Below are 21,896 nucleotides of genomic sequence, written 5' to 3'. Positions count from 1 at the left end.
GTTACTGTACCATGCACGAAATAGCTTCGTGTGCTACACAATGGAGGTTTCTGCTACAAGTAGTATCTAAGCAAACTTTAACCTGAACGCTAATTGAGTGCGAGGGCCAAATTATCTTGTTGGTTGAGACTATGGTAGCATAGGACCTAAAGACAGCACATTATATATTGTCTAACAATATACGCTGTGGTTGGTGGAAGACTTAAGACAGCAATCTTAAGCACACTTTACTTGAAGGTAAGTCTCGTGTACACAGTGGGACTTAACTTCTATGAACACATGCACAGAACTGCACTGTAAATTCTACTGCAAGATAAACTGAAAAACAATTTGGGTTGATTTCATCAAATTTCCTACTTCTATCCTCAAGTCCAGGCTATTGTCTGGATCCTGCCCTGCACAATCATTTCCAAATAAGTAGATGGCAGAAGGCGATTATATGTGAAGAGTTTGCAGCTGAAATGTGTTGGATGATGCAGTTGTGGGTTTACCTAATGGTCTAATGGACTTGGATCAAGAACAACAATGGATGAGAAGGATGAGGAAAGAGAGATGCCTGCTTCTTGCACCAAGCAACTGCAATGAATTACAGGGCTGTTGGAGCCAGGCTCTGAGATGAGACTGATTTTCTGCATCCATTTCAGGCCCAGTTTGAGCACTGAGACTGGTGGTGTTACCCCCCCCCCCCCCGGGCATCTAAAAAAATGCCAATAATTGCAACATTCAGGGTAGAGGGAAACACATTTTAAAATAGGAATGCCTACTTTTTTCTGCAGTATTTGATGATACAAATATGCTTTTGACACACTTAAAAGAAATGTAAAGTGCTTTAAAAATATATCTACAGGGTGTTTTAGTAAATTTGTATACCACATCCCTAATATTCCCAGGGTGAATACGTTGAGAAATGGGGGGCGACAACGACGAGACAGTCCGCTTTGCCATTTTTGTGTGTAAAATGGAAAGAGCAAATGAAAGATCAGATTTAAACCTCCTGTCCTAACAAGCTTTGCCAAGGCAATTGGGGACTAAGTATGGCAAAATTATAATCTGTCAACTCATCTGCCTTTCAACGGGGGTTGGTTGACAGAGTAAAATGTTGCCTACGTACCGTACATCCCAGGCTGATGCATTCCACTTTTTCAGCACTGTTTGAGATGGGGAGAGGGAAGTGGTGACATTGCTGAGGAAGCTGGAAGGTGAGTGGGAAGCAAAGGGAAAAGGTCTCCACTTCTTTCCTTCATCTCGTTATATATGAAAATTGCATTATACACGAGGACCTGGCTAAATGTAATCATATCAGCAGCCCCATTGAGTCAGATGATACTTTTCATTTGCTTTGTGCAAGCCCTTTATTGAATCAAAGTAGTATACTGCATGCATTCTAAAGATTAATTATTGAGGAACATTTATGTAATTGAAGTTTTTTAAAAAATATAAAAATAATATTTTGTAGAGGCAGTTATTTGGATATTTTTGTTTCTATTTCCAAACATCACCAACACCATTGTAAAGCGTACAGTTGTGGCCAGAGAAAGGGGCTCGTAGAGTTGGAAAGGGTTCCAAAAAGGTCAACCAAAATGATTGAGGGGGTGGAGGAAAGGTTACGTTGGGGTGCTATCAAATTATGCATGGGGTGGAGAAAGCGAATAGAGGGGGGGGATTCCCTCTCATCACAGTGGACATCAATTGAAGCTGAATTTTGGAAGAGTCAGGACAGATAAAAGAAAGAATTTCACACAGTGCATACTTAAACTACGGAATTATCTTCTAAAAGAATTATTGGTGGCCAGCAACTTTGATTAGACAAATTCATGGAGGATAAAGGCTATCAATGGCTACTAACTGAAATGTCTTTTTTCTATCTTCACTGTTGGAGGCAGTATGCCTCTGAATGCAAGTCCCTGGGATTCCCAAGTCACGGGACTACGGATGCCCCTCATGTCTTGCTTTTAGGCTTCCCACAGGCATCTGCATGGCCACTGTGAGAACAGGACGTAGGGCTACATGGATCATTGGCCTGATCACACAGGCTCTTCTAATCCAGCAGGTTCTTAAAAGCTATTTACAATGTACATCTGATTATGTTAGACAGAAATTAGTCACTGTGTTGTTCTGTGTGTCAGTTACTGTGGCCACTTTCTATATCGGTCTGATTAAGTGCAGGGGCTTGGGAAGTAAGTAGCACCCAAAAATTGGCACGCTCTGTTTCCCCTTTCTATATTGTTTCGTTTAAAAAAACACACCATACTATAAAACCTGCTTCCTGCCTGAAAATCCATCTCTGCGCTTCACTGACTGTGGCAGAGGCCCAAATTGCTCATTCATTTAAAGGCTTTGATTTCTATGACATACACTGTGGGTTAGCGGGAAGGATCAAACTCTTCCCCACTGCAGGAGATCAAGCCTTGTTTCGATTCATCAGCTGTGCTTTGTAGGCTGCCTTTAAAAGCCTTGTGGGGCACAGTCACTTAAGGGGCATCATGGTCATATGCTTGGGCAAATTTGACTATGCCTTCCGAAATCCAGATACGCTGAAAAGGGGTAAAATTGGTCTTGTCATGTAGCTGGAAACTATGGATGACTGACTCACCAAGATTACTGAAGTTTCCACAGGGTATATGGTTAGCATGCTGGGTTGTTAAATTTCTAGCTTATCCATTAACTCATTGGTTGCCTTTAAACATCAACATGCACAAAACGTAGCCGTACAGGTAATCTGTAGACTCTGGCTTCACCCCTCAGTCCTTTAAGCACTTGTACATAGACTGCAGGGGCGCTGGCCTGGAACGGCCAGAGGTGAGTACTCTGCTGTGTAGCAATGGGCTTGACCTTTAAAGCCCTAAACTGCCTCGGCCCAGTATACCTGAAGGAGCATCTCCACCCCCATTGTTCAGCCCAGACACTGAGGTCCAGCGCCGAGGGCCTTCTGGCGGTTCCCTCCCTGCAAGATGTGAGGTTACATGGAACCAGGCAGAGGGCCTTCTCGGTGGTGGAACGCCCTCCCATCAGATATCAAGGAAATAAACAACTATCTGACTTTTAGAAGACATCTGAAGGCAGACAGCTTCTAATAAATAGGAAAATAGTGTGTGTTGTTTGTTTGATTGAATTGGAACTGAATAAAGGAGTCTCCATAAGTCAGGCTACAAACATGACTTTGTCCTTATATCTCTAGAACTGTAAGGAAACATCTGCACCAGCTGTTTTTCTCTGGATATGTTCCAGAAACACCTGGTACAGTCTGCACTAGACATTCAGGGCCACATTTCACAGTCATTACTGGGAAGAGAATCCTTCATTAATGAACATGAACAGCTCTGAAATTCTCCTATGAACATTCTTCAGCAAGAGCTTTTGTTGAGAGTTTGAATTTATCTCCATAGCTGATGAAATGGCATGCAATATTATTTTATTATGCAATACTTGTAATTTCTTAAATTTATAATTATGTAAATATTCAAATATACACCAGATTAAGAGAATGAAGACTGAGACAGTATAGGGAGTAATCAAAATGATGGAAAAGTGATTGTTGGTCATGGAATGCTGAAGTGATGTTTAATGCAATGCCAAGCAAAGTTTTCTTCAATCTAGTTTGCTAGAGTATAACATGCTTTGCAAGTATATTGAACTGCACTTCCTCCTTACTTATTTACTAATGGCATAGTTGGTGACCTGTTGATAACCACAGCAGTGGCCGTGACTCTTGCTTGCAACTTAAGTAAGCATCAGATTTCCACAGCATTTGGATTTCAAGGCATGTCTATTTTGTAGGTAATTGATGCCAGGGCAAGCGGTCCAGAGGTCAGAAGACGGAGGGTGTTTAAGACCAACTGCCTGCAGGGCTGTACTGTACTATGGAGGCAATTATAAATTACCCAGGCTCACATCTGACCTATATTTCATAATCTAATTGAGACATGTCCTCTAGGTTTTAAACTGACGATGCTGTCGATGCTAAGCACATGACCTTATACCCCCAAATTAGCCACTCTTCAGGTCCTGACCCCCTTTTATCAGACTGTGGTAATTTTAGCATTTATTCTGGCAGGATGTACGTGTGTGTGTGTGTGTGCGCGCACACACACACACACACACACACACACTCTTTCCATGAAAAAGCAGCCAGCAAAAGAAAAAGAAAACCTCATCGACTGAGAAAATGTTCATTAGCCTGAGGTCTGCTTCCCTTGGTTAATTAATGTGACTTGTGATTGGAACGTGTATTGGGTGCAGCTCACTGAGCTACGATTGTCCACTTTTGAACAGAGAGGAAGGGGGTAACACGGTGTAACATTTCTCTGGTGAAACAATTTTTACCACACAAGATTTCTCCCCCTCAGAAGAATGTTCATGTGAACATTCCAGGTTGTGCTTTTAAACAAATAAACCATAAAGTTATAAATTATACAACAATAAAATGAAGTCAGCTTCTTTTTTTTTAAAGGCTCTAAATACGAGCTGCTGGGAATTACAAGCTGTTGTGTTCAGGGGCTTCTCATTTGGCCTAGGGTTGACCACTGTAACCAGAGGATGATGGAATCCAAGAGCCTTTGGCTTCCTCCAGCAGAGCTCTTCCGAGGTGCTTAAGTTCTCAACAGAGCAAGTTAAACAAACACCAGACTTAAAAAAGTGTTTAAAAGCTTATTTAGGGGTTGTCAAATTGAGACCCCCTTCCCTCCTGCTTCTCCAACTCCAGTAAGACTTTCTGGGATACCAGCTTGAGCCCCACAATGGAAGACGTGCACAATATGCACCTGCATCTTCTTTTAAAAACTTTCCCGCTCAACTTCTTTCCCTCTTTCACCCCCAATTCCTTATTTACTTCCTTTTCACCTACATAATGTTCTATTCAAAGCTGGATAGCTGCTGATGGACTGAATGGTGGTGCCAGAACCACACCTGCATGTTTGTAGGGTGGGAATAGAAATGGCAAGCTTTCTTTCTTTAAGCTGTGAGGAGAACTCCACCTCACAATTTACACTTAACTCTTACTGAGAGTACAAAATTGCCCTGGGGTAACACACACCACTGAGTCAATTTATCCTCCCCTGCTGTAATCTCTGCAGCTGCAAAACAGAGAGGCCCAGACTGTTATCTGAGGTCACATGCTTGAGGGTGTGCATTGCCTAAATCCAGCTCTTCCTCACTGGAGGCTCAAGGGAAGTGAGAGCCAGGATTTTATTACACCAGGAGAAAGTGCAGAAGTACAGACCTCAGTCTCCATGCCTTTTGGCAGGCTTGGAAGGCAGAACTAATGGATAGAAATCCTAACCCTGTGGGCACTATGATGCTCAGACACCACTCTTATCAAGGCCTGCCATTAAAAAAAATGTACATATATATTTAAAGCACAGTCTTTTGGAGAACATTTGTTGTTCTTGCTTGGGGGTTGCCTGTTCTTTCTGGGGGCTTCCTGTTGTTTTTTTAAATTTATTTTAGGAGGTGTGGATGTTTTGTCTGTTTGGGAGGATGGCAATGGTTCCGAACATTACCAGTTTTTCTTCTGAGAACCAGGCATTTTGTGGTGCCTAAAGCTGTTCCTCATATTTCCAAATGTGCCCTCAGGCCCCAGAATGCTGAGGCTCCCAAAACAGGTTTAGAAAACACACATATAGTTACCAAATTTGAAATGGTTTTGCTTTTGTACCTTATTGTTCTTTGACAGAATTGGCAGTTGACTACTGTTTTTTGGACTAGGCCCACTTGTTACCTGTTTGCCTGTCACTCAGCATCATGCGGAATCTGCCACATATTGTTCCAAGGAACAGCCATCACCGCAGTGACCAGATTCAAAAGGAGACAAAGTGCCACCTTTTAATACTTGGGTAGAATAAGGAATTTTTACACCCCATCTTCTCATATGGGGCTAAGAAAAGCTCTGCATGCTAAATCCCCTCAGAAAACCCAAGAATCAGTTTATTGACATAGACTGGGAACATTGTCAATTTCAGCAAACTTTATGTCTGCCCACCTTACAGACTTGCTACCCTCTTCAGTCAGGAATTCTATATTAGTGCTGACTTAACATATGAAGTGTGTGTGTGAGCTCCACTCTGTTACTACTACTACTACTACTACTACTACTAATATTCTGTTCGCGGTCTGTGAATTAGACTGCAGGCATGTCAAACTGGCAGCCCTCCAGATGTTTTGGACTACAATTCCCATCTTCCCCAACCACTGGTCCTGCTAGCTAGGGATCATGGGAGTTGTAGGCCAAAACATCTGGAGGGCCGCCAGTTTGACATGCCTGAATTAGAGGGTGTCTTCTGAAATAGAAAGGCTGCCTGCACATTTTATAAACCTAGAAAATCAGCTTCTGAAACATGTGATTCTAAAACTTTTGAAAGGTGATGTTTGTCCCTGTGGCCCCAACATATGTTAAGTTAACCCTAGTATAGAAGATCTGGAGGTCATATCCTACCTTGTAGACCTGCCAACCTCTATGCCTCCCCTCCCTGGCAGAAAATGCTCCTGTACCTTTTGGGGTTGCATGCATTTTGTTTATTTTTTGTAAGTAGGCTCATTTGAGTTTTAATATCTTGAATATTTTAAGAATGACCCACACAAGAGCTTTGGGTCCTGTGCACAGATTGTGTCTCTGGAACAACTCCTAGATGAATTAAACTGAAGAGGGGAAATAATATTGTTATAAGTTTGCTGGACGGTGAGAATCCCCAAAAATATCTAGATTCTGTAAAGGGTTAGAATTTAAGCAAACTCTATGATTCCTAGTAAATGTTGGGAGTTTAATCAATGGATTTAGCAGTGTAAAAATACAGGCTGGACTTGTTTTCCTGACCAGGGAATCACCTGGGTATGGGCCATTATGAAACAATGGCCCATACCCATTGTTTACCCATTATGAAATAATCCATCAAGAAAGCCATTAACAAGACAGAAGACTCTGCTGGACACAGAGAGGGAAGACCCCACTCTGAGGTCTGAGCAAAAGACAATCCCAGAGTTGGGAGGGGAATGTTTCCAGGGGTGAAGAAGTACCAGACAATGAGAGTGGAATCCCTCCTCCCGCTGTGTGTTGATGGGCAGAGACCAAAGGGGTTTTAGATTTCAGGGCAGATGATATAAGGAAAAAAGTGTCCCTTTACGAGCTGGAAGGGGGATGGGGAAGGGCGTGAGCTGGGCAATCAATTTTATGCTACAGTGAGAGTTAGACATGATGCTTGCTGTGTCTTAGAATCCAAGACTGAAGCAATGGGAGAAGCAGGACCCTCTTGGGTCTTCCTCCATCCAAATGTAAATAAGCCACACATCATAAAGACACCACAGACTGTGTTGTGCTTCATTGTTCCTGATAAATGCACCCAGTCCCCCTAGAATAGGGATGCAGGTGGTGCTGTGGTCTAAACCACAGAGCCTAGGGCTTGCTGATCAGAAGGTCAGTGGTTCGAATTCCCGTGACAGGGTGAGCTCCTGTTGCTCGGTCCCAGCTCCTGCCAACCTAGCAGTTTGAAAGCACTTCAAGTGCAAGTAGATAAATAGGTACCGCTCTGGCGGGAAGGTAAACAGAAAAACTGTCTGTGGACAAACATCGGCTCCCTTGGCCAGTAAAGCGAGATGAGCACCGCAACCCCAGAGTCATTCACGACTGGACTTAACTGTCAGGGGTCCTTTACCTTTACCCCTAGAATCTCACACCACTTGGAAATTCGGGTAGTGTCAGCAATGACAATCACACATTGAAGTGGGGATGTGATTTCAAGCATCTGTTTGAATTTGGGATTGGGCCTGTCAAAACTCTCAGTGCTCCTTTAACTTGTTAAAGGTGCTAGGAACTGAAGCTCTGTGAGGAGAAATGTGCTTTACGTGTTGCGGCCTAGGTGCTTCTTCTTCAAAACATACACTTAAATAAACTTGTTTTGCTGGTTCTAGAATGTCCTGAAGCACTGTATCTGAAAATGGCACACTTTTATTTTTTAAATTAAACTCCCATAATCCCTGACCATTGCCCATGATGGGTGGGTGGGTGGGTGGGTGAAACTAACATAGGAGGGCGGCCATATTGCTGCCTTACAGTATCATACTATGTAGAAGAGGGTACCCAACCTTTTTGGCCCACAGGAAAACTGGACCAACTATTATGAGCAACACATGCACTGCAGCTAAGCACACAACACAACCTATTGCAATGGCTACAGTACAATGCTTATTTCAAACCTATCTTTTTTGTGTGTGTGGGGGGGGGGGAGAGCAGGAGAGGAGAGTCTGTGGGTACCTGGAAGCCCATGTTGATGACCCCTGAACATATTTAGTTTATGATGAGAACCTTTAGGTTATGATGAGAGGCCCTAAAGATAATCCAGTAAAATTGCTATTTGTTATCAGCTAGGCAACTGGTTGACATATCTTAAATCGGATTTGTATCTTGTAGTCCTTTGCTGCTGCTGAGCACCTTGTGTCACTACAGTTGTAAATGCTGTGCTAGCCTCTGACCTCCACTTCTTGAATATCATGGAAAACAAAATAACTCCACCTGACAAGGTCAGTTGAATTGGAGACACCAGAAACACGATCTCTGGCAGTTCGTGTCCTCCCGACATTCACATCAATATTCAGCACAAAGACACAGGTGTGTGTGAGAGTATGTGTAGAAAAAAACAACAGTCCAACTTGTATTACGTAAATATATGTATAGCTCATGAAACAGAGGGGGGGGGAATCCATTAAAATTATATCTACATAGATTATTTTTCTCAACAATCCTGCAATTTATTCTGATTTGTAAGATACCAGCAAAATTCAGGCCATACAAGGACATTGTCGGCATAATCTCATTTGATTCCAAAAATATCCCTTGGACTCTCTGGAAACTCCTGGTTTCTGCTTGTGAATGTGTGCCTCCATTGATCTTTCATATGGCCTTCATTGATCTTAGAATAGGAAAAGTACTTCTAGTGCTCATTAAAACTCCATTAATGGAATCTCCTGCGCGTGCGTGCACGCGTGCGCGCGCACACACACACACACACCAGGCATTAATAGGATCCTAGCAACAGGAATAAACACTCTCTTCTGCCCCCTCCCCAGCCATTCATAGTGAGGAAAGGACTGATTGCTGATATGGGAACATGTTATTTGTCATGTGATTCCTGATTGACTGGATTCACTTGATGAAGAAAAATGCTGTGGGGGTGGGAAAAGACCTGGTGCTGAAGCACAAAGAAATGGAATTGAAGATATGTACTTGTTTAAGGGGGACACGGCCTGTGGGTGGCGCTGTGGGTTAAGCCACAGAGCCTAGGGCTTGCTGATCAGAAGGTCGGCAGTTCGAATCCCCATGACGGGGTGAGCTCCCGTTGCTCGGTCCCTGCTCCTGCCAACCTAGCAGTTCGAAAGCACATCAAAGTGCAAGTAGGGAAGGTAAGCAGTGGGAAGGTTAACAGACGGCGTTTCCGTGCGCTGCTCTGGTTTGCCAGAAGCGGCTTTGTCATGCTGGCCACATGACCTGGAAGCTGTACGCCGGCTCCCTCGGCCAGTAACGTGAGATGAGTGCCACAACCCCAGAGTCGGTCATGACTGGACCTAATGGTCAGGGGTCCCTTTACATTTACCTTTTCTTGTTTAAGGGTGGTTGTTTCCCCTAGAGCACTTAGGGAGCCTGAAAGATAACAACCCACATTATAACTAAAAATAAATTAGTGGTCACGACAGAATTTGTCATTTGTCTGAATCCATTTTTTGTTGTACTGGGATTTTGTATTACTCAGTCTATGTTGGGTTCAGACAGATGTGAACCAATTGTTATGATAAAGCCCAGCAGGTTTGATCATGAGGGGAATAAATTGGGTATGAGGATTTGAAGAGAATATGTGGTACGGTAGATATTCTGGGGCTGGGGCAAGGGAGAGACTTTGAGCTTAGGGGATCTATTTTGTTTTTATCCTAAAACCCCAAGATTCACCAACCAGATCCTGGTGCAAAAGGTGGAAGTAAAGAATTCTGAGCCCATAGATGTAGGGTTGGTTCCCAGAACTGAACAGACCTCAATCCTTCCACAAACTCACCTGCCTCCCTGTTTAATTGGGGGTGTGAATAGTTCTTTTGTTGCTGTTGTTATTAAACAGCTGAGACTCAGAAATCTGTGCTGATCTACTGCAAATGACACAGAGATACCTGCGTAGATTCAGATCTACCTTCTGCCCACTCTTACGTTAGAGGAAAACATAGTCAAGTTTTGAGTTGGCAAAGGAGGCAGACAGGAAGATAGATCACCCATTTGGATCTACGTGTTGCCTGAACCATCTCACTTTAGGTATTTGCACAATTTACCATGCTATGTAAACATATCACCAGTGAACACTATCTGCATGGCACCCGTGGTCTCTGACTCAATGCTAACTGGAATTCCTTGATATGGAGCTATGCAGCTTCTACTGTTGCCTCTTTAGTTTTCTTGTTTTTCTTATCTCCCTTTAAACCACCTTGTGCCATGTAACCTCCATGCCTTGTAACCCATGAAACCTCCATGCCTTGTAACCCATGAAACCTCCATCAATTTGTTAGTCTATAAGCTGCTGCGGGATTCTTGTTCTTTAAAAAATAAAGATCAAAATGCTCTGGACTAGAGTTCCTTTTGTACTCTGAATGCACACGCAGAGTTTCCCTACAAGCAGGATCGCACCTTTATATGGTCATCTTTGTGTAGATAGAGATACACTATGCATTGCTATGAATGGGGAAACCTTTCCCATCAAGGAAACTCTGTGTGCATAGCAGATCCCTACTGTCCAGAACAGGTATGGGGAATCTCCAGGTGTTGCTGAACTGCATCTCCCATCATCCCTGGCTCTTGGCCATGCTTGCTGGAGCTGATGTTCAGTAACATCTGGAGAACCAAATGTGCCTGACACCTGGTTTAAAAGAATTGTTGATTTGAGGCAGGTGTCATCTTGGGACTCTTCCAGCTGAGGCTGAGAGTTGTAGTCCAAAATATCTGGAGGGCTGTGTGGAAAGAGAGAGGTAAGGAACTAAGTTAAGAAAATTCAGGAAGGAAAACATATCCAGGCAGATTTGATTAATATTAGGGAGTTTGGAGTGTACTTCTTCCTTGTGCTCTGGCTAATTCGTAACAAACAGCTTATGCAAAGTACAATTTTCTCCATTTTTGTTTCCGACCAGTTTGTCATCCATTGCAATGCAGTACTTCATGATGCTTGAGCAACCATGTGATTCATTTCCATACCTTTTCCTATTCATTCCAGTACCTCACGAGTTATCACTATGCTTTTAACTGTCGTTTTCTTGTTGTTTCCCACCATGCTGCATTATCTCTGCTGTACAGCCATGCTGGCATTGTCACCAGCAGAGGTAGGTCCTTTAAACTTCTTTGTATACTGTCCAAATATTTTTGGAGCTTTATCCAGACCTCTGCTGACTGTTCCAGCACTCACTGATTAGAGTATAGTATTGATATTTATGTTTTCGGGTCATTTAGTACCAGAATACATCTTTCCACCGCAGAAGCAATATTGTGAACTTGCTTTAAACAAACTCACATTTGATGCCATGTCAATAGATTGTGCAACTGGACAGAGACACTGTACCAAATGGATCTTTTGTTATTGCTTTTGTTGTTTTTAATAGTCCATTTCTATCCCATTCCTTTAAGGAGCTCAAGGTGACCTGCATGGCTCTCCCTCACTCTCCACTTTACTTCCATAAACACCTTGTGAGGTCGGTCAGGCTGAGAGATGGTGACTGTCCCAAGGTCATCTAGTGAATTTTGTAGCAGAATGGAGATTTATTCAACAGTTTGGGCCAAGTGACATACCTTACCTACCTACTCCCATACACATGCATGCATATATATACATATACATATACATATACATATACATATACATATACATAATCAGCTTGCCTTGCAAAGTCTCCCCTGCAGAACAACCACTTTTAGGACTGGGGGGTGCACCACTTAATTCATACCTTGGATTGTATCCTACCTAAGGAAATGCCAGCAATGTGCATGTTCATATGCTTGCAACAACCAAATCGTTACATCATTCTGATTTTTTTTTGTTTCCTTCTGACTCGCTCAGCCTCTTGAAAACATGTTTGCTTTTATGATACCATAGAAACTATAAATGCTTTCCTACACAAGTAGTTTGCAGAGTGCTTGGCCCTTTTCCCACAAGGTACCACAGCTAAGCTGCTGCACGTTGCCATATACTGCGATGCAACATCACACATCTATCTGCCTGCTTCCCTTTCCTGCCTGCAATGATTAAATGATAATTCCTTGGCTATGAGGGCAAGCTGTATGGCCTGTTGCCCATTCTCTACCATGCTTTGTTATGATGCCATCAGGGTGCACTTGCTATCTTAGTAATGCTAATTTCTTTAAATGCTGTTTCACATCTTGTTCTTCCCCTTGCTTTTAGAAGCTGGGTTTTTTTATTATTTAAATTGAGAGTTGCACACATGCCCACACAAACTGCTGTGTTTCACATTAGCTTTGGTAGTTACTTAAGCAAGAAGAGAGGAGGGAAGCAAAGCCTGATAAGGACTGCCATGGTATCTAGCAACACAGGAAGCTGCCTTAAACTCTGAGTCTGACCATTGTCTCACCTACCTCATCTAGCAACTACCGTAACTGGCAGTGACTCTCTACAATTTCAAACAGGGTTCTCTCCCATTCTGGTGACGCCAGGCTTGAACCTAGGGACTTCTGCATGCAAAGCAGTTGCTCTATCGTGGAGCTATTGCTACCTCAAGCTTTTATTGTTCAAACAAACATTATAAAATATAATAAAAAATAAGACAAAAGTGTCATCTGCAACTTGCAACATGAAATTAAATGTAGGGAACTGGTCAATTTATACAGTCATTCCGATTAATATGCAAATAGGTCTCTGCTCAGTATTTTGGCTGCTCTACCAAATAGAGCAAAACAGATTTCTGATGAATTGCATTGTTTCCCAGCTTTCTCTTGGCCACTGCAGAGAATCTGCCCGAGATTTCTAAAATAAAAGCTCCCTTTGAATTTCTACTCCAATTGAGCAACCTAGTAAGTAACGACAGATATTCTCCACGGCAGATTAGCTCTGAGACTCCTCTACATAAAAGCATAGTGTCCCTTAGGAACTTATATTCAGGTATATCGTGGTTATTGACATTCATCCTCCTACACTTTGAGCTATCCTTTGTTTCTATGTCAAAATGGCGGCGATTTGGACTTGGTGTGTCGGCCATTGGAAATGGCAGGGATTAAGAGAACAGGATTTACACCAGTTTGTTTGCTTCCTTCCTTCTTCTTTTCTGCTCTGTTAGGATGACAGACTGGAACACTGGCACAGTAAAGCCTGCAAATGTGATTGTCAGGGAAGTCCAAATTCCGTATGGTCCTCGGGGACGAACAATCTGGAATGCATGCCAGGTAAGAACTTTTGACTGATCATGGCTTCTAGCCTATATTTACTTAACCTGTGAGTAAGGTTTCCATCGCAGCCACCCATAGCCGGTTTTAATTTAAAATAAATATTTAGCACTTTTTCGGGAGAAGGCTTGGGCTTTGGGCATACCCTGGGGAGCAGAATACCAATGTTGAAGGAAAGTCACAAGACGCCAGTACTTATGAGGGAGCTGGAGAACTGCTCACCCTCCAGATTCTAACTTTCATCAGCCCCTGCCAGCATGGCCCATGGGAGTTGTAGTTCAGCAACATCTGGAAGGAGGTTTAACCCTTCCCCAGCTGTGAACACCTTCACCCGCCACGCCCCCGCCAATATGACAATTACAAAGAAAAGTTCCTAAGTTTAAATTGCTACTTAGGAAGGGATTTCCATTGGGATAGTAGCCGGGAAAGGATCACACCTTCTTACCTCGTGGACTGTGGTCCTGGTAAAAGCTGTATCACCCACACTTAGCATTTAAGATGGGGAAACCGTGGGTGAAGCTTTATGTTACTTATTTAATGCAACATGTAGTTGGGCCCTTAAATGATAACTAAAACCACATACAGTGGTACCTCGACTTACGAATTTAATCCGTTCCGAACGGACCTTTGTAAGTCAAAAAAATCGTAAGTTGAAGCCAATGGGGGGGGGAAATTGTTAGTCGAAAAAATCCTATCTAAACCACATCCAAAATGGCGGACGGAACTCTGTTCGTAACTCGAAACATTCGCAAGTCAAGTCATTCGTAAGTCAAAGTACTACTGTAGTAGTATTAGCTGAGAAAGAGTTTCACCTTCAAATGCCATATTATGGAGAAAATATATATTGTGGTAGAAACTAGGCAGGGATGCCATTCTAATGCACAGCACACAGAGAGACTTCTAAGGTCAATGGTAACAGCATTAAATAATTTAACTGACTTGGTCCATCAGTCTCTAGACATCTGTCTGGTAATTTCTTTCTCCACAACGGTTTTCTAGAACAGAAGGTTACCTCCTAAGTATATTATGATTGTGTTAGCTAGAGATTAGTGCTACTAAAAATAAAACTCTCGTTGCTTGTAAACATTGTAGCCTGCCACATTGCAGGCAATTCAGCCCAGTTTTACTTAACATGGTTTGCAAGACTTCCACACATACGGTCACTGTGATTTCTATGGTGATGGAGACTACAAAATATGCCCTCATTACAGGGAGTTCATAGATACCGGTAGTATCGAAATGAAAGTGGTGATTAAGGAGGGGTCAGAAATTGGATTCAGTTTGTATTTAAAGGCAAACCTATCTCATTCACACTTCTCAGGATTTTGCAATGCGCTTCTCCAGCCAAGCAATACATACAAAAGTTCATATACCAGAGTAAATTGTGCAAAATAAAAAATAAAAATGCATCCAGACATAAACATAGCGGTAGCATTCCAAAATGGCTTGTATTAGGGAAAATGGGTTTGCAAAAGTTATTTGGCAAAATCACAAACAAATATGAAATTTGCATTAATATGCTGATGAGTTTTTTAAAAAATTGCCAACTGATGTGGAAATGTGGAGAACTGAAGACAGGAAAATGAGAAACAGCATGAAACCAAAATTGACATATTCCTCCATCCCTAGTGGCAATTCATACAAAAGGGCAACTCTACGCAGGTCCAACACAGCCACAATTCTGACAGTGGCCTCCCACATTCCCAAGCCAATTTTGTGTACCTTTTTCGGCTGGTGAAAGTAGGCAGGCATCATACTTTCAGTGGGCTAGGAAAGCAACGTTACGGACTCAGAAATCAACAAAAGGAATAAAGGAAACAAAGCAACCCAACTTCTACTCTTCCTAAATGCTTCCGTCTACTAGGAAAACAAAGTCTGCATCTCACCCTCTGTAAGAGAGCCTTAGGGCCAGGGAATCCATGGCCTTTCTGATGCTATTGAACGCAAACTCCTATCAGCCCCAGCCTGTATGGCAAGTGGTCAGGGATGATGGGAGTTGATATCCATCAACATCTGGAGGGCCAGATGTTCCCCAGCCCTGAGCTAGAGAAGGAGCTTTTTGTACCCGTGCACGCTCTCTTTTGAAAATGTTTGTTGTTCAATTGCAGAATGTCCCTATCACAAGCCACTTGGTTTTGAGTCTGGAGCTGTTACTCCAGACCAGATAACCTGCTCCAGTCCAGAGCAGTACACTGGATGGTACACTTCATGGATTGCAAACAAGGCCCGGCTTAACGGGCAAGGTTTTGGGTAAGCAGCACATCTTCCTAATGTTTTGACCAGTAAAGAGTCAGCCAGACACTATGTAAAACTTTTCTTTCCTTCCTTCCTTCCTTCCTTCCTTCCTTCCTTCCTTCCTTCCTTCCTTCCTTCCTTCCTTCCTCCCTCCCTCCCTCCCTCCCTCCCTCCCCCCCTCTCTCTGTCTGCTCAACTACCTCTGTTCTTTGTCTCACCTGCTTTATGCTGTTGTGATGATCCATTTCCTCCTGGTTTTTGTTCCCCCAGCTGTCTCTTCCTCCCAACCACCATGTCAACAAGTTATTCTTCCTGCTGGCTGTATTAATACATTTTGATATAGCTCCTCCCAATTACCTATCTACATTATTGAGCATTTGCTCTAATCTGCTTGTGCAAAATTTATGCAGAGGTTAGATTATAGCTAGTTTTTAATGGAGCATGCCTTCTCACTTATTTGCAGGGAGATTATATGACAATGAATGAACATGCACCCTGAATTCCTCTTGGTTTGCTTGCAGATTGTGTATATAATGTGCCAGAAAGGCATATTGTGTACATTTCCTTGTCATGCAAAATGTCTAAATGATATGCAACCAAATACTTGTGCTAGTGCAAGGATTAGTGCTAGTGCAACAGGATTTTCTTTCCTTTCCTTCCCCCCATATGCCCTGTGCCATCCCAAAATATGCTACAGAGAATTAAGGGAACCCCCAGAACAGATTTAGGGAGTGGACAGGGTGGAGGAGAGGGGGAGAACACTCCGTTGTGCAAGGAGAAATCCTTTTGCTAATGGAACATACTCTGGTATAGCCAGTATAGCTCAGCTGGTAGAGCCTGAGACTCTTAATCTCAGCGTCATGGGTTCCAGCCCCATGTTTGGCAAAAGATTCCTGCATTGCAGGGGGTTGGACTAGATGACCCCTCATGGTTACTTCCAATTCTAAGATTCTATTATTCTCATCAGTCTACCAAATAATTATATGATTCCTTAATGCTACTTTGAATACAACAGGCTGTTTCTAGAGTTTTTGCCACACTAGGGTGATGGAGCATCTTAATCCACTTTAATTGTACAATTCTAAATTCCATAGTATGTTCTTGAACTCCTCCCTCAAACAAGACCCTATACAGAGCCAGGTACACTTGCCCTAAGGGCTAAGCTGGCCAGTTGGCTCCACCAGGGACCAGCTGCTTTTTTTTGCTTGAGTTTCTAACTTTATTCTACCGTAAGAACACTCCCTCCTCAGGCCTCACTCTACACAGGCCTGCTTCAAACTCCTGACAGTCTGGAGGTGCCTTTCATTCCACCTACATTGACTCACCGAGGGTATTACCCATAAATCAAAATGGCAAAATGTGGAGTTAAGAGGCACAGGCACAACCTCAGCAAACGAGTCTGAGCACTGCTGCCAAATTGTCCCAGAGAAGTTGCTTCTAGCATGCCGGTGTCAGCTGTAATTGCATACACCTCCGACCTCAGAGAACACATCTCATTCACTGGCTAGTGTTTCTTTTAGTATTTGACATAACCTTCTATGTCTTTCTCCTGCAATTCTTACAGGTGTGCCTGGCTCTCCAAATACCAAGACTCAAACCAGTGGCTGCAGATTGACCTGAAGGAAATCAAAGTGATTTCAGGAATAATCACACAAGGACGGTGCGATGCCGACGAATGGATGACGAAATACAGTGTGCAGTACAGGACTGACGAGAACCTGAACTGGGTCTATTACAAGGATCAGACAGGAAACAACAGGGTCAGTATGAGATGCATTTTTCTGAAAGATGCATTTTCTGAAGATGTCTCCACATTGGCATATGTTCAGAACAGAGTGTGTTGAGATGAATAATCCTGCTCAAATAAAAATGAATCCTAGTATTCACTGACTTGATTTCAGTACTTGACAACCAAATTTGAGTCCAAGGCTTTAAGATTCTAAATTCATGCCCCAATAAAGTGAGGGCCAAAGAATATCAGTATAAAAGAAATAATTATGTACCATATTTTGGTTGATCATCCAGGGCAGTAAATAGATAAATAAATCAGAAGACTGGATGTGTGTGGCCAGCCATCTCAACGCTCATCTAAGAAGGTTGCCATTGAACTGGCTGCGTGTGTGTTTTGACAGATATGGAAATGTCCAGAGGAACCAGTTGCTACATGCAACAACTTGCCTACATCTAGAACTGATTAGAGGGTTGAGTTTCTGATATTGTTGATAGGGAATCTAGTGGGAGGTAAGCAGTGCCACATTTATTTAGAAAAACACTGTTTATGTAATGCTAAATATACTGTAGAAAGAAGCAGAAGTTTCAAAGTGTTACGGCACTGGAAATATATTATTTTCTCCTGAGTAAACTGCCGGGGGGGGGGGCACACAAAGGCTGTAAAGAGCACTGCTATGTATAATAGAAGATGTTGCAATGAGTATGATATTTTAAAGCATATAGATTCTCATACAATCCGCTACTTGTTATAGCTGTTTTCCAAAGTGGCAAAGTCCACATTGAATACCATATTCTGCCACCTCTTTAGCATATCATCTATTGTCAATTTTGCTGCACCTAAGTTCAGAATTGATTAATTCAGAGTACAAGCTTTCACAACCTGGAGCTTCTAAGCTAATTGCCAGTTGACTCCAAATCTCCCTGAAGTTTGGACTTTTGCCATGCCATTTGTTTCACTGATACCCAAAAGAAAAACGGAAAAAGAATCTGAATAAAATTCTGTATTAATAACAACAACATCATTTGAATAAAGAATTTGAATGGGAAAGGATGAGAAAAAGAATCTGCATTAGCCTTGATTTCATCACATTGGAGCAAAATCTGCATTTGATCTAAACTGAGAGAACTGACAAGAATTTCAATCGTAAACATTTTTACGCTATGTACAGCCAATACATTTATGACACTTGCTCCTCATTTATACTAGTGTGTTCTTCATGGATTTGCCTAGCCATGCTACATGCCAGGACGAAACTACATGCCCTGGAAAGCCTATTATTGTATAAACATAATTTAGCTGTGGAGAGGTTGGTTTATCTCCCCAAGCAGAATTTGGCAACCTGCACCATGTAATTGCAAGTAATTTGCTTCTAGTGGCAGAAAGCAGCAGCAGCAGCAGCATTGCTTGGTAAATTAGTGACACGAAACAATTTAAGTCGCTAAATAGGTTTCCAACTTACTGAATGCAGAATTTAAGGAAGTTGAGGCCTCGATCCTGGCATCTGTCAAATGAACGCTGTCCCCACTCCGCGACCTTCCTTTTTTCTTTTTGTCTTCCGTAGGTTTTCTATGGAAATTCAGACAGGTCATCTTCCGTGCAGAACCTTCTGCGCCCACCCATTGTCTCGCGCTACATTCGCTTGATACCACTTGGCTGGCATGTTCGCATTGCCATCAGGATGGAGCTGCTTGTGTGCATGAATAAGTGTGCTTGATGCTAAACTTCAGCCCCACATGACATTGCAAGGGAGGCATTAGCAAGATATAGAAGTACAATGAATAGAATGAGTAGGTTCCTCATGTATCTCGGTGTACTATGAAAAATGTAAGCATTATCCCCTTTGCTGTGACTTGCACCTTCCCCAACAATGGAAGCTTTAATGGAAGTCTAAACCAATAGAACCCAAGAGACCCGTTTTGAGATGAAATTAATACCGAAAATATCCATGATCCCATGTTGCATTATATTTCCTGTTTCAGCTCCAGGGGTTGGAGGAGTTGGTGGCGAGAGGGAAAGGCTTTGATTTGATTTTTATGAAGCTCTCATGAAAGTACAGAATGGCCTGTGCCATTCAAGCTTTGCTGATGCTAGCATACTTAATTAGACTTAAGGCAGGTCTTAATGGATGAGCCAATCACAAGTCCTTAGATTAAGGTTAGACTACATGGCTCCCAAGAGTTTTGGTTTGCTGCTGTTGGTGTTCAAATGAAACTGTTTCTCCCCCCCCCCCCCCTGCTGAGCATTATTTATTTGTGAATGGTTTCAGGGCAGGTAGCAAAAATGTCATTATTAAAACAATTACAATATACATTAAAATAGTAAAATAAAAGCTAGAAGGCAAGTAGCGACAAAGCAACAAAACAGCTGCATTGAACAGCAATGCCAGGAGGAGAGAAGGAATCCATGCAACAAAAGATCCGAATAAAAAAGGGGTGTCCATTGTTGACAAAACATACAGTGATGGCACAAGACATACCTCGGAGGAGAGGTCCTAGCATTTGCAATAACAAATCTTTGTTGCTTCCCCCAAATTATGATGATTTTAAAGCATTAATAACAACAGCAAACAAACCATGTATTTCACCATATATACAAAATGACACAAAACGGTGCATGTGGATGAATTGTGTCCTGGAAGGCTGAAAATGTTAACCAGATTTAATCTGCATCATCCTGTTCTCTCAGGTTTGAATCTAGCGTGTTCATTTCAACATGGTAGTATCCCAGATGCTATGCAACCTGTCCAGCCCAGGTGGGGCCATGAGTTTCTTCCAGCTGCAGGCAATAAACACATTGACTGCGACTGATAATTTGACACTGCTTGTTGTTCAGCTCAGTCACCCCCATATAGATATGTAATTTAAGAGGTGCTAGGATACAGTATTCTGATCTATCTTTTTTATAGGTTTACAGTCACTCCCATTTTATAAATTAAAAAAATAGGAATCTTAATTTGTGTTTATTTATCTGTTTATATACCGTTCGATTGTAATAAAACCTCTCCGTGGTTTACAAAACCAGTTACACAACGGTTCAATGCGTGTCACTGTCAGCGTGTAGAAAATTTTCCATTGTATCTTGACTTAAATTTGTTTGTGATGTAAACATGTAGAATTGTGTGTACATAATTATATTCCTTCCTTATGTGCATGTGTTAAATGTAAGGGCTTTCAAAATAAATTTAAATCCACACTCAAAAATAAAGCCAAAACTACTTTGATGATTTACTCAGTTCTCCTTCTTCGAGCTGATTCACCACTGTGAACCTGTGCTTTTCTCAGAACTCTCCAGGGGCCACAATTAAACAGGTAAATGCACGTTATACCAATTACTTCTGTGTTGGGTTGGGGCCTTGATTAACTTACAAAATAAGCTTTCATGTGATTAGTAAATAACTATGTGCTTTGACTTTAGTAACAACCCTATAAGCTGTGATCTTCATTTTGGACTTTGCTATAGGCCAGCTGGGTACAGATGGAATCCTGGCTCTGCATTTGCACTGGTGGCTGGGTCTGTTGCCTGTTGAACCTTGATTGTTCAGTGCAGGTGCTGGTAAGATGACACGTTACCAGTTTATTAATGTATGCAGCTCCCTGGCCAGGCTTTCAACTAGGGAAGGAGTATAAATTTTGTTCAGCTGAGATTTAAATGGGAATCTTCCCAGTTCACACCTTCCAAAACAATACATTAATCCTGCAACTTACGCAGGGGCTGTGTTACTCACCCACTCTACCCGTAGGTGACAGGACAAACTATAGTGTGTCTTATCAGGACTGTTCCTTTTTCTTTTTTTCCCCCAAGCTGGAAAATAAGAGAGCAGCTTTTCTTTTGGAACCTGGAATTTGAAAAATACTTCACAACACAAAGAGCTATAGTTCAGATTTTGGGTGGAAAGCCAAATTATGTTGGTACGGTTTAAATTTCCCAGATAGCATTCCCCACAGTGCTGACATTTCTATTTTCAGGGTTGTATCTTGCTCATATTATGCAATATGGGGATTAAAACAGTGAAAAATATGCCTGCATTTCAGTTTTAATGGAGGTGGCTGAAGCAAAATATTTGAAGGCTAGGCTCTTGGGCATCAACGGTAATGAATAATGAATTTGATGCATGGATTGGAAAAGCACTAATTCTTTAAGCTCCAGTTATCGCAGCTTCCCTTAATAGGCTGCTTGAATCCATTGAACACTGTACTCATAGTCATCCCTTCTCTGCAGTTGCTGCTTTAATGTGTTCATATTCAGCATCACATGGAAGGTTTTTTTTACTGAAATAATTATAACTTACTTTTACAGCTAAGATTTGATATTGGGAATTGGAGTCATCCTGAATTTATCCATCTCATTGGTTTGAAGTGACAGCTTGCTCTCTCTTTTTTTGCCAAGACTGTGCCCTCCAATTGCTAGACTAGAACTCCCATCATCCATGAACGTTGGCCATGCTGTCTGATGGAAATTGGAGTCCACAACATTTGGAAAACAACCCCTGGGCTAGCACATTGCAACCAAGGGTATGTTGTTGTGGCA

General features: G+C 42.2%; 1 protein-coding gene across 1 annotated transcript; it reads left to right on the top strand.

The window, feature by feature from the left end:
- The first annotated feature begins 8,882 nt into the window (after positions 1–8,882).
- On the top strand, positions 8,883–19,170 carry RS1 (retinoschisin 1). The gene is made up of 7 exons (XM_035116694.2): positions 8,883–8,927; positions 9,579–9,594; positions 11,309–11,334; positions 13,297–13,402; positions 15,511–15,652; positions 17,202–17,397; positions 18,931–19,170. The coding sequence occupies exons 1-7, from the start codon at positions 8,883–8,885 to the stop codon at positions 19,081–19,083; spliced, it is 684 nt and encodes a 227-aa protein (XP_034972585.2). The 3' UTR covers positions 19,084–19,170.
- The last annotated feature ends 2,726 nt before the right edge of the window (positions 19,171–21,896 follow it).

Source organism: Zootoca vivipara, chromosome 4 (assembly GCF_963506605.1).
Source record: "Zootoca vivipara chromosome 4, rZooViv1.1, whole genome shotgun sequence".
NCBI lineage: Eukaryota > Metazoa > Chordata > Lepidosauria > Squamata > Lacertidae > Zootoca > Zootoca vivipara.
The sequence above is the reverse complement of the archived record's forward strand: the minus strand, read 5'-3'. Positions and strand labels throughout refer to the sequence as shown.